The 14,006-nt window shown below is 42.2% G+C and overlaps 1 protein-coding gene across 1 annotated transcript in view; it reads right to left on the bottom strand.

Moving 5' to 3' along the window:
* TRAF3 (TNF receptor associated factor 3) overlaps positions 1 to 14,006 on the bottom strand; it is a 121,016-nt gene that overhangs the window by 53,144 nt on the left and 53,866 nt on the right. The window contains exons 3-4 of the mRNA XM_048484639.1: positions 13,586 to 13,708; positions 283 to 541 (exon numbers count right to left, since the gene is read on the bottom strand). Of these exons, the coding sequence (XP_048340596.1) occupies positions 283 to 524 (242 nt within the window). The 5' untranslated portion in view covers positions 525 to 541; positions 13,586 to 13,708. The remainder of the gene's footprint in view (positions 1 to 282; positions 542 to 13,585; positions 13,709 to 14,006) is intronic.

The following is a 14,006-nucleotide window of genomic DNA, read 5'->3' as shown; positions in this document are numbered from 1 at the left end:
GGGCCTCCAAAGCCTACACAGATTTAGAGAGCTTGTGCATTGTTCAGGAATTTTTCAAAAAAAAAAAAAAAGCTTGCCAGAGATGATTTAGTGAGACCATTTGGGACCTCCAAATATCAATCTGGATTGTGTGCGTGTTCTGAACTTTGCTTTTCTTTTTTACCCTTGGAATTACTTTAGGTGAGAAGCAGACAACATTCAGATTTGCTACATATACAGCACAACCTTCATTACTATCAGCTCTATCAATGCACCAAATTAGCACCAAGAAAAAACACTAACCTTAATACAGCAACCATGCAAGTCTCGCAATATCGATGCCCACATTCTGTCTGTCTTGGATTGCACAATATGAGATGGCACTTTTCACACTTGTACTTGTCTTCCACGGTGTTCAGAAACTTCTCTTTGTAACCACCTTGTTCTGGTATATAAATTGATGTTACAGGGCTGCGTTCAGGGTTGGCCTTTTGTTGTACTGTTTCCACTGACACTGGGGGATCAGACTTCTTGGTAGTGTCCATGTTGCAACTGATTTATTCTGTTAAAAAGAGAGGAAAAGATACACACAAGAAATAGCTAATTAACATATTAATGCAGAGAGAGGCCTAACCTGGCACATACACAATGCACAAGAAGAAGAGGAGGAGGAGGAGTTTGGATTTATATCCTACCTTTCTCTCCTGTACGGAGTCTCAAGGTAGCCTACAAGCTCCTTTCCCTTCCTCTCCCCACAACAGTCACCTTCTAAGGTAGGTGGGGCTGAGAGAGTTCAGAGAGAACTGTGACTAGCCCAAGGTCACCCAGCAGGAATGTAGGGTTCCACCAAATATACTGTTATGAACCCAGGATGTCAATACAGAAGAGAATACTGCAAGGATCCCCAACACGGTGCCATGGGAACCACAGCATCCCCAAAACCTTTCTTGGCACCTGTCAAATGTTTTCAGAAAGCTGCTGGTAACATTTCAAAAACCATGTATATTTCTATCAAAATCTGGCCAGAATCTCTTTTACTGTATGCATCACATGTACGATGAGATCTCACCAACACTTTACCACAGACTGTTGTTGTTACAAGAGACAGTGCAGGTTGAAAATGTCTGGGCTCGTGAGAGAAGCGATTGACCAAAGCACAGAAGGTGCCAGGATAAGCATTTTTTCCTTTTCCTTAAATGTGACAGATGTCTACAAAATGAACACAAATATTCCCAAAGTTTCCTTAGCTAGTTCAGTATGTATACTTATTTTGTATATAAAAGAAAATGTTTTTAAGCAATATGATTTCAAAAAGTATCCTTTTAGACATAGATTTCATCTGAAACACTGAACAGCTACTATCAGACTTACGAATAAGTTCGCTATCTGATATGAATGGTCAGCGCTGCCTTCCACAGTTGCAACTGCTGCAGCTGGTTCTGCCTCCCATGGCAGCCATTTTGTGCCTGCATCCACCACCCTGCATCAGAATTCCAAATGTGCCCACCAGAGCAGCAGTGGCTTAGTGGTTAAGAGCAAGTGCACTCTAATCTGGAGGAACCGGGTTTGATTCCCAGCTCTGCTGCCTGAGTTGTGGAGGCTTATCTGGGGAATTCAAATTAGCCTGTGCACTCCAACACACGCCAGCTGGGTGACCTTGGGCTAGTCACAGTTCTTCTGAGCTCTCTCAGCCCCACTTACCACACAGGATGTTTGTTGTTGGGGGGCGGGGCGGGAAGGAAAAGGAGATTGTCAGTCCCTTTAAGTTTCCTTACAGGAGCAAAAGGGGGGGATATAAATCCAACTCCTCTTCCTCTACTCCTCCTCTTCTTCTCCTTCTTCAGATCCAGAAGGATGGGATCCCCAGCAGACTGTAATACTTAGAAATACGCATAAGCGCTTCTTTTCCAGATTGCTTCCCCGTGCACATTCATCATTCAACAAGTGCGTCAATAAAGTACATCTAGAACAGCCAACACAACAATGAGAACAGCACACACAATGCTATTCAATGAAATAGTTCATGCGTTTGGCCACAAGTGGAATTGAAGCAACAGCAGCTAGTTTAATCTGGTTTGAAAAGGAACTTCGCGTTCAGAGATAGTATCCATCAGAATACCAGTGCTAGGAGCAAAAGCTGTGTGTGTGTAGTGGGGTGTTGGTGTTGGTTGGTTGGTTGGTTGGTTGGTTAACTGCCTAAGGACAAATATTTCTTCAGGCCATTCATCCTCTCAATGATCCTGATTATTGTAAACGGCAGGAGATGCAATACCATTCCTAGCCTGCTTTTTATACACTAATACCAGACAGGCATATTCTCAATTAAGCTGCAATTTGATTTCATGAGAAAATCAAAATGTTGCACCTATCAACACACTACTGGTGTCCATGCCCTGATTTACCTCTTATTTAATGTTTGTGCGACACGATCCTCACTGGCCCTCTCTTCTGTCCTATTTCTATGTCTCAATCAAATCAGATCAACCCTAAGATCAAGATGAGGCCATTCCTGAGAGAACAACTACACTGGTGGACTACAATTTATGTTATGGACTACAAGATGAGGCCATTCCTGAGAGAACAACTACACTGGTGGACTACAATTTATGTTATGGACTACAATTCCCATCAGCCCCTGCCAGCCTGGCCAATTGGCCATGCTGGCATGGGGCTGATGGGAATTGTAGTCCATAACATCTGGAGTGCCAAAGGTTCGCCACCACGGAACTAGGAGGATCTTCTCGTTTGACGGCCGAGTCAATATGTTGTCACCTCGTGCCTTCCCAACGGCTTTGGCTGTCTCCGAGATGCCTTTTCTCTGATTCCATACTAGTAAGCAATCTTGAGGGTGCACTGTATTTTGGGGTCTGCAAATCACATTCTAAAAACAGAAAGGAACCGAGGCACATCTTCCCTCTTTGTGTTATCAGTACAAGCTTCTTCATCGATTTCTATTCTCTTTCTGAGCGACTCACAAGCCAGACTTGGCAACTAGCTATGAGTGACACACCAGGTTTCCAGGATTTATTATTGGATTGGAACTATATTTTTTTCAATATTTAACCATGATCGCTTAGTCCATGAAAACCAGAATACCCATTTCGGTGAAAGACACCCAGCATCCGAGATTGGCACGGGTGGAGAACTCTGCAACTCAGATAAGACTCATATACTTCATGTTTAGTATCAGGCAAACCCTGCCTTGCACAACAGCCACATTCGAAATTAGTTGTATTTATTCCATTACCTCACCTGTGAACATGTAAAGCAGGGAATGCGGGGGTGTTTATTAAAACATGGAATGGCCACTTTTGAAAAGTGTTCAAATATTCCAGGTAGTAAAAATTCTGCAGTAAGACTACTGGCAAGATCTGTTTGTGCACGTCACATCACAGCGTGTAAGCATTACAATACTGGTACTAGTTTCCAACTAGTTACTGAAATACAAAAGCAATCCCTTCTTCAAAAGTCTTCCTCTTCTGCATGGTACGTAGATGTCCACTAGTGTACCCAAAAGTTCACTCTGTCTATCCAGCTGCATACTACTCTTCTTATGGACAGTTCTCTGTTGTTGTGGTTTGCCACTGGCAACCTCTGTCATGACCCTGGTATTCCCTGGACGACTCCTATCCAAATACTAGCCAGGGTCAATCCTACCTAGCTTTTTATTTATTTATTTATTTATTTTATTAGGCTTATATACCGCCCGCCCCCGGAGGGCTCAGGGTGGTTCACAACAAATAAATAACAAACACCAAACAATAGATGGTGGTGTACATTAAAATACAGCGTTCCATCATAAAACATTTCAAAACAACAGCAACAGCAACAGATGGCGTCCAACAATTTTGAAATATGATATCAGGCTATCCTAGGGCTATCCAGGTCAGGGCTTTGTCCTCATACTCCAAGAATTTTCTTTGATGCCTCTTCAATTCAGCAAACTCCCCAATTCACACACCACCTTCCTTTGGTTACTACTAAATTATTCACTTTAGTTAACCTAACCATTAATTGTTTTACTCAATGTACAATGATCAAAGCAGGTAGAAGTATTAAAACAAAACAGAACTAGATAGATGGAAGTCAGAACAAAATTTGTTTCCCTTACTTATTCTCTCATGTGCAATCCAAATATATCTGGCAGTTGAAAAACAGTAGTTTCTAAAGAAAAAAAGAACAAGTGGGTGAGTTAAAACCCAAGCACTTGATATCCAAAAGAGGAGCAGCAGTGGCATAGTGGTTAAGAGCAGGTGCATTCTAATCTGGAGGAACCGGGTTTGATTCCCCACTCTGCCGCCTGAGCTATGGGGGCTTATCTGGGGAATTCAGATTAGCCTGGGAACTCCAACAAATGCCAGCTGGGTGACCTTGGGCTAGTCACAGTTCTTCTGAGTTCTCTCATCTTCACCCACCTCACAGGATGTTTGTTGTGAGGGGGGAAGGGCCTGTAAACCCCTTTGAGTCTCCTACAGGAGAGAAAGGGGAGATATAAATCCAAACTCCTCCTCCTCCTCCTCTTCGATTCATAAAAATTTAAGCTCATTGTAATACCCTTCATATCTCATCTATCTGAAGGACTCCCTTTCACCAAATAGATCCACTCAACAATTCAAGCCAGACCCGCATCCCTTTTAGATGGTGAATTTGCCCTCTACAAGATCTGCAGACTTCACAGTGGCAGTAGCCACCTTTTGAAATATGTGAAAAAGGTGCCACCTCTACAGCAAGCTTTCAAAAACTGTGTCAGGCTATTTTATTACAATAACCTTATATTACCCATGATCTCTATTGCACTGTTTAGGACTGCTGGTGGATACATGATTCCCTTCTTTGTTTTTTTTCTGACATCTAATGATTGGTGGATTTAAAATATACTTTGTTTGATAGCTGATCATTCAGGCTTGTACTCTTGAGAAGATTTTATTACAGTGATAGCTTACTTTTTTAATCAATTGATATTACTACTGCATTAGTATGGTTAGGTATACCACAGTATACTTTTTAAAAAATGTCACCTTTTAACACAGAAGTCTCAAGGCCGTAATTCCAGTTTTACAATGGCACAATTCTGCAATCTAATAGGTGTTCACACCTGATTTATACCCATTTGCGATTAACCAGATAAGTTCGAGGGAGGGGGCAGAAATATGACAAATAAGATATACATGGCTTACACTGCAAATGGTTAAGACAAAGGGGGAGAATTAATTGTTTTCAGTCAATTTTTTCACGATTACCCTTTGTCCTCATGTCAGCTCTATCTCTTACAGCAAGGTATCAAGAGACGTAATTTTTTTCTACCTCTGACACAGAAAAAGTGAGCAGAGCAGCATTCTTTTAAGAAGATGAAAGACCCTACCAAAGCAAGGGTTTCCATGAAAACTGAAAAAAGAACACATGCATCACAGTTGAGTTTCATCTAGTATTTCCCAAAGCTGTTGCCATCTCTAACTCTTTCCAAAATCTGACATATTGAGGACATGGGAAAGAATGTAGACTCTTTTTCCGAGGCTGATGGTTTTGCTTCCCTTTCTCTGGCCAACTTCTTGGCAATCACACCCTCTCGCCTAACGAGTACTACCTGAAGCTGAAAAGAGAGTGAGAAGGCAGAGAGGAAAACCATTCCCCTCACTCCAGATACACAAGAGTATCTGTCTACGGTTCTATAATTTGTTTGTTTGTTTATTTATTTATTTATTTATTATTTGGATTTTTATACCGCCCAATCCCCGAGGGGCTCTGGGCGGTTTGGGGAGAACCCAAATGCTCAGAAATAACTTATTCAATACCTAATATTCACATGTTTAGATCATTGTAGGGATGGCAGCCAGGTAGGGTTGCCAGTTTTGGGTTGGGAAATCCCTGTAGATCTTGTGAGCAGAGTCTTAGAAGGGTGGGGTTTAGGGAGATTAGGCGTTTCAATGCCACTGAGTCCATGTGCCAAAGCAGCCATTTTCTCCAGGGAAAGTGATTTCTGTCATCTGTAGATAATTTGCAATTCCAGGAGATCTCCGGCCACCACCTGAAAGCTGGCAATGCTATTGGCATAAAGTAATCATGCGGCTCTTTCAGTTAATGGTAATTGTGAATGCAACGCCAGTTTCTTCCTCCAATCCCAGTGGAGGAAAGAAGGTATGGGACCTGGGTTAGTTAATGGAAGGAGTTTGTGAAAAAGAGAAAGTAGTGGTGCCTCTAGTCCAGTGGTGGCGAACCTTTGGCACTCCAGATGTTATGGACTACAATTCCCATCAGCCCCATGCCAATTGGCCATGCTGGCAGGGGCTGATGGGAATTGTACTCCATAACATCTGGAGTGCCAAAGGTTTGCCACCATGGCTCAAGTCCATGGGTTTCTTCCTCCACTCTTAACTGGGGAGGAGTGGATTATCAGTAGGCTAAATAAAGGAGATTTTTTTAAAGCAACTCTCCAATCAAAATTTACCCTTCATATGCAGTTCAAATACAAACAAGAGTCATTCAGAAAAGAGGGGTGAGTATTAAACTAGGATGTGTGTAGGTAACATTCAAACTTAGTCAATACAATGGAAAATTCCAACAGCTGAGGTGATAATATTCTTCACTCTCTGAGGCCTTCATCAAGTCTCTCACACTCAGGCTCATTCTGCACATGCAGAATAATGCACTTTCAAACTGCTTTCAATGCTCTTTGAAGCTGTGCGGAATGGCAAAATCCACTTGCAAACAGTTGTGAAAGTGGTTTGAAAACGCATTATTTTGCATGTGTGGAAGGGGCCTCAGTCTCTCCTGCCGTTTGGCTGCTCTCCATCCTGTTTCTGCTGCTCCTGGGGTTCTTCTGTGCTACAGCAGATCTCCAGAGACTGTAGCTTTCCCTCAGGCTCCTCACCTGGCTATGATGTCCTCACACCACATGATATCAACCGTCTTCAGAGGTTTTCCATCTCCCTTTCTCCTCAGAAAGCTGTCCCTGCCCTGAAATTTCTCCTCTCAGAAGCCTCGTACATCTCCCTCACAGGAATAAAATAGTTCTTCCTCCAACAGCAACCAAGTGCCAACCCCATAGGGTAGCATTAGGTTGCCATTCCATCGTAGGAAATCCATGCACCCAGAGGGCACTTTCCCACCACCACTCAGCTGGAAAGTAGGGGAAAACTGACAGGAAATGGGGCATGTCAACAGAATCCTGGCCCTGATGAAGAAGCAGCAGAAAGAGGATGTCTTTCTGAGTCTTGCATGGAGACTCAAAGTGACTTACAAACTTCTTCCCTTCCTCTCCTCACCACAAGACACCTTGTGACATTGGTGGGGCTGAAAGATTTCTGAGAGGACTGTGACTGGCCCAAGGTCAGCCAGCAGGCTGCAAGTGTAGGAGCAGGGAAACAAATCCAGTTTCCAGATTAGCATTTGTTTCTCATGTGGAAGAGTGGGGAATCAAACCCTGTTCTCCAGATTACAGTCCACTGCTCTTAATCATTACATCACGCTGAGCAGAAATGCCAGAGCTTAGAACAAATGACAGAGCATCTCTGATGTCCCCCAGTCCTCTAACAATATGTTGGTGTCATTTCTAGGTACACAGGGAATAACATTAGTCTGTCGCCAGTGATATTATGTCTCTGGTGAGGGCCTGCCACTTGGAAGTCCACCCACTGCTTGCCAGGCCCTGGTTGGCAACCATCGAATATGTGTCTATGGAAGTCCAGGGTGAGAACCATTGCTCTAGTCCTTGTCAGAATAAGGCACATCTCCATAAGATACAGAATAGTGGCTGAAAGAAGAACCAGCATGTCTTTGTGATTGCGACTTCATAAGTCAGGTGGAGGAGGGGATTGTAGAAGATGCTGCTGGTTTACTACAGCTGAGGTCCATCTAGGCTGACATTTCTACTTTTCTTTTGGCAGGTACATAACTCGGGTAGGGCTAGAGCACAGTTGGCTCTCAGCTCAAATTTTGCAGTGTGGGACCTGTGAAAATAAGTTTGCTAGACCCAGCCCAGAATTTTTCATTTAGCTGGCTTTCTTTAAGTCATTCTGGACTCCTTCAGGGAGAAAAACAGCCGAAAATGCTCAAGCAAAGAAAGCTGATACTTGTGTTCAAGCACTCCCTGCCTTACTATTATGGATATTTTAATTAAGATTCATATGACTGATGAACAAGCACTATGTGGTTTGTTATTGGGGGGGGACGGGGGGGGACAGGCTCAGGAACCAATAAGCTTATGACATATTTATTATGCCTTAAACCCACCCTTCCTTCAACATCTTCTCCCCGCACACACATTTTGCCTCATAAATGAGTGAGGTAAATTATGCTGAGAGAACATGACTACAGAATGGGGATTTGAACCAGAGTGCCCCATTCCTACTCCAACACTAACCACTACATTACACATTCAGATGGAAACTAGCATTGTGAAACAATCGATCACACAACTTTTTCCATACAGGTATGGAAAGCCGGAATGGGCGGATGGAGAGATCTTTTAAAGGAAAACAAGGAGAAGCGGGAAAGTTTTCCCAAGCCCCAACTCCAATTCTGTTTCCAGCTGCAGTCTTCCAATGGTATTTTCCATTTTTAAAAAATTGGGAAGAGAGAGAGAACTCCACGTCATGCCTACTGTGGACCAAGAAGAGGTGGGCAGGTCAGCGGTTGATTTAGGGACTCATTACAGGAGACTGTGGAAAAGTCACCTGAGAAAATGAGATCACCAACAGAAATAAACGTGTGCTTAACACTTCTGAATGCAACATAAATTGGGAAAGAGAAGGTTACTCCGGGAGGTGATAAAGAAATGGTTTGTAATTTAAGGAAAGTTAGAAGAGCGCAAAATGTCAGAACTGATGTAAGACAAGTATTTATGATTTAGTAGACAAAAAAAAGCATTGAAGAGAAGAAACAGAATCAAATTGTAAGGACCAAAAGAATCCTTTCCCAACTAGCTGTATTTTGGCATCCAGAACGGAGCAGCTTCATTCGCCAGGGAAAGTGACAAAATACTTCAGATTCACTGAAGCAAAGAACTAAGTTCAGAGAGAACAGCACAGAAGGGCTGCTCATAAGTTAGGAGGTCGAATTGTGAGCTGGCAAACTGTGATTAACTCAGCACACAGTTCCTCGAGGTTCCATTTTATGAAATGACATACGCTGGCTATTGATTTTCAGAAAGGTGGCATAAAATACACCACTGAGTCATCTCTTAGCAGGAAACAATACTAATAATCTAATGGGTTTGCCTGGAGAAATAGGTGGGGGGAAAGGAAATGTGCATGTAACGCAGAAGGAAAGGAATTGTGTCTTGGTCCCACACTAGAGTTCTGTTTGCAAAATGAAATCAAAAGATGGGCAACAGAGAATCGACTTCAAGTCTGAATAAGCAATTTATTATGTACTGAAATATTATACTCCTCCCAGAGAATCCAAGAAACTGCCAAATTATTATCCTTGTTTGCTCTGTACACCCTTTTCTTGAACGTGTGCACATGGCGTATCTGCACATGCTGGGTCTACACAACTTCATAAACACTGGTAAAGTTGGGCTCATGTACATTACACTTATGAACACAACAAGGATTTTATTCCTTCATTAAATGAAAGGTCCATCTAGTCTTGTACTGCAGTTCCAACAGGGATCAGGGAAATGATCAGACACTTGGCTGAAAGGAATTTCTTAATTTATTTTTAAAGTTTAATTGCAATTCGAAGACAGAAATGAATAGAAAATATAACAAAAATGGTGGCAAGTCTACACATAAGCACCTACAAAAGGTTTCCTAATGTCTACAAATATGTCCACATACAATCGTTATCTATGAGACATACACTCAAATCCACTGAATTGTGGAAAGTCTTTTAGCAATAGTATGGGCACGAGGGTCAATAGTATGGACATGGAGGGTCACTTGGCCAAAAGTGAGAGAAAGCATCACTGGAAAATGGCTTTTGCTCTATATACATGTGCACCAACATCAAATTAATATTTTTCTAGTACAAGAGTGAGATGATGCCATCAGCAGAACAGGAATACCATAGTTCTCTATGACAAAAAAGTAGGAACTTGACCATTTAAATCATTGCTTATTCAAAAGGAAAATGGCAATATGAATCTACAAAAACATTCTAGACACCCTGCCTTAAACAGCTATACTTCTTGGCATTATTGACAGACTCTAAAATACTTCTCTCTTGATGAACATGCCACATTAATAAACCTTTTCACAATTTAAAATCCAAATAAAACATTTTTTTAAGACTACCTGAGAACAGTTTTTAACACTATTTAAGAAAGCAGCTTTAAATAATGAACCAGTTCAACACAATGTTCTGAGTTACTTTCGGTGTGAAAATGTTTACCTGATTGTTTCTCATTCAACACCTGGGATTCATGAATACTTTTTTATTTTTCAAAAAGCAGCATTTTCTTTTTGCTGCTGCCTCCTGAACTGACATTTATTTCTTCTGCAGAAAAGGAGGAATCGCAGGACAACGTTTATGAAACCCTAGAATCCTTCAGATCCTCTTCAGAAGGCCATCATTAAGCCAGCAATCTACAATTCCATACCATAATATTCAGTTTCTCATCCTCCTGGATAAAGGTTTTGCATTCATCTTTGTTTTGAGTTTGCAGAGTTGCTTTTCAGCCAATCTACTGAAAGTATTTTGAATTCTATTCCAAGCTTCCAGTTTCAAGTGCTAAGTGGCAGATGTTGCAGGGAAATTAAGACTAACCCATGTGTTGGCTAGAGCTGGGAAATGTTGACAGTGCAATCCTAAACAGAGATGCTGGTAGAAATAGATGTCAAGTTGCACCCAACTTATGGTGACCCAACTTATGGTGACCCTGTAGGGTTTCCAAACCAAACACAAACAGAGGTGATTTGCCACTTCCTGGCACTACACCGGAATCCCGGATTTCTTGGTGGTCTCCAGGTGAAGTACTGATCAGGCCTGACTTGGCTAAGGCCCTTTCCGCACAGGCCAATTAAACGGGGATAAACCCGGTAAAAAACCCAGGTGGGGGGGGGGGGGACTTCACGCAGATCCGCTCCATGTTTTCCCCCCAACCTGGGTTTTTCAACAATCACATTATATGTGATTCTTTTGTTTTAACGTGGCTTACAGCCGCGGCTGAGCGAATGGCCACAGGTGTGAGCCACGTTAAAACAAGAGAATCGCACTAAATATGATTCTCAAAAACCCCTTCCCCGGCTCCCATCTGCAGAGCCATGCAGGAGAAACAGGTCATATCATGGCAAGCAGGCGGGGGGCGGGGGGGCGGGGGGAAGGCAGAGGAGGGCAAAAAGAACCTTTGTATGAAGCGGCATTCCACGGGCCAGCCAGCCTTGTGAAGGCCGGGGAGAGAGCGGGTTCATATAACCCGCCTTTCCTCCACTTTTATTGGCCTGTGTGGAAAGGGCCTTAGTGTCTGACATCTAATGAGATTAGCCTAGCCTGGGCCATACAGTTCCAGGGGAAGCAGAGTAACATCCTTCCAAATCCACTTAAGTAACTCATCTTAGGATAGCACTGCAAAATAAATCCTACATATTGTACTTCATTTTGATTTCACACACTTTCAAAAAGTGAGTTTTTCTGTTCTTAACCATTTGGCACTCCAGATGTTATGGACTACAGTTCCCATCATGCTGGCAGGGGATGATGGGAACTGTAGTCCATAACATCTGGAGAGCCGCGAGTTTAACACCTGTAATTCAGGGGAATGAGATTCGGCCAATTCATGTTTCTCTGGAAACTCTCAGGACAGGTTACAGTCAGACTCCAACCTTAATCAGGTGTATATGAGGACTTACTGCCATGTTAACCTGCACAACTAATGTAGTCATCACCTGCTCAATCTGAAATATATTGGGTGGACACACAAGAAAGGGCTTCTGTGGTGGTGGCACTACAGAGGAAACAGTCTGGTTTTTAAAATAAAACTTTTTTCCTGAGAACATTAAAATTTTTGAAAAGATAAAAATAGATATCCGGGGGAACACTAGAAAAATTCCTGTGAAATATTATACTAAGTGAAAAAATGTTTCGCAGAATTTTTTTCAGTGCTCAATTTTTATATCACATATTTTGCATAAGTTAAAAGCTTGTCTCACAAAGTATTCCATATTCTAGAATGAAACACTTTGTAAGACAAGATTTTATTCACTCAAAATGGGTAGTTTAAAACATGTAAGACTCTACAGTATTAGATAAAGACAAATCCTATGTATACGGTTGACGTAAACACTCTGCTTTCTAGGAAAGGTTATTTAAATGTGAATAATTTGGACAATAATAAGCTATAACAAGCGGGGGATAAATCCAAACTCTTCAAACTCTTCTTCTAATCTAAACCTTCTAGGATTGCCAGATCAGTTATTTACACTATTAAACTCTCGAAATATGCCAAATAATACTGATAAACAGGCTGATAAAAGTATGCATGCTTTGTTGTTAAAGCAATAAAAGAAGTTTAGGTTTAAGGAGCAGAAGGCATAGTGGTTAAGAGCAGGTGCATTCTAATCTGGAGGAATCGGGTTTGATTCTTCGCTCTGCCGCTTGAGCTGTGGAGGCTTATCTGGGGAATTCAGATTAGCCTGTGCACTCCCACACGCGCCAGCTGGGTGACCTTGGGCTAGTCACAGCTTCTTGGAGCTCTCTGAGCCCCACCCACCTCACAGGTCGTTTATTGTGAGGGGGGAAGGGCAAGGAGATTGTAAGCCCCTTTGTGTCTCCCACAGGAGAGAATGGGGGGATATAAATCCAAACTCTTCTTCTTCTTCGCAATGGGAAAGCTAAGTCTTACATAAATTTCCATTTCCCCTACATTTCTGTTCTTTCCCTGCCCTGTCTCACCCTGGGGCTGCCAACCTCCAGTGGGCACCTGGCAATCTCCTGAAATTATGACTGATCTCCAGGTGACAGAAGTACATTCACCTGGAGAAATGGGCCACTTTGGAAAGTGGATTCTGCAGCATTATACTCCACTGAAGTTCCTTCCCGCTCCAAACCCCACCTTCCTCAGCTCCACCCTCAAAATCTCCAGGTATTTCCCAACCCAGAGCTAACCAGAGCTTATGTTCTTATGTTCTTAACCCTACCTCACTCCCGGGTTTTTCTGTGGCTTACAATTTCCATCTTGTTTTACATCGCTAGGTGGCACTTCAATTATTGAACACTCTCCCAACAAGCAGGCAACTGGCTGGGAATAAGCTCTACTTCCAGGGTCTGCTAAAGATATGATTGCTTGTTCGGGCTGTCGATTATGCCGGAGAGTGGAGGAGGAGGAGGAGTTTGGATTTTCATCCCCCCTTTCTCTCCTGCAGGAGACTCAAAGGGGCTGACAATCTCCTTGCCCTTCTCCCTCACAACAAACACCCTGTGAGATAGGTGGGGCTGAGAGAGCTCCGAGAAGCTGTGACTAGCCCAAGGTCACCCAAGGTCACCCAAGGTCACAATCTAAATCACAAATACTGTGGCTTATTTACCAGAACGAATGTTAGTCTTGGTTGTTTTTACGATGTGATTTGTATCATGTATGCTTTTACTGGTTAGCCACCTTGGTGGCCGTTATGAAGGCGAGGCAGGCTGTAACTTCTGTTAGATATAAATAAATAATACAGTAGCTTACCTGTAAAATGGAAACGGAAAAGCTCAATGACATTGATGCTTGAACAGAGAAGAAAAGGCATCAAAAAAAACTGAACAGTGAATCGGTTCTGCGTTGAAGCTGCCAACTGTTGACTTCTTTAACCTAAAGGAATAATAAAATCAAAATTTTAAGAAGTGTTTTAATTCAGTGTTTTAAAAAGAATATTACATACGATACTCTCTGGAGACTAGGATAATCACACTGCAGAAATTATACCTTCTAACCACTTAAACCTGCAAGCGTAGCTAAAGCTTTTCTATAAATTGAATTTTTCTCCATTTCATTCTTGGCTATTGTTATTTTGTAATGCCATACTTTATTATGCTCTATAGACACTTCAATTATGATTGTTTCAAAACATGCCTAACAGTCTTTTCATAGATCCACGTGGAGAGGAAAA

The sequence above is a fragment of the Sphaerodactylus townsendi genome, linkage group LG02, assembly GCF_021028975.2.
Source record: "Sphaerodactylus townsendi isolate TG3544 linkage group LG02, MPM_Stown_v2.3, whole genome shotgun sequence".
NCBI classification, from domain to species: domain Eukaryota; kingdom Metazoa; phylum Chordata; class Lepidosauria; order Squamata; family Sphaerodactylidae; genus Sphaerodactylus; species Sphaerodactylus townsendi.
The sequence above is the reverse complement of the archived record's forward strand: the minus strand, read 5'-3'. Positions and strand labels throughout refer to the sequence as shown.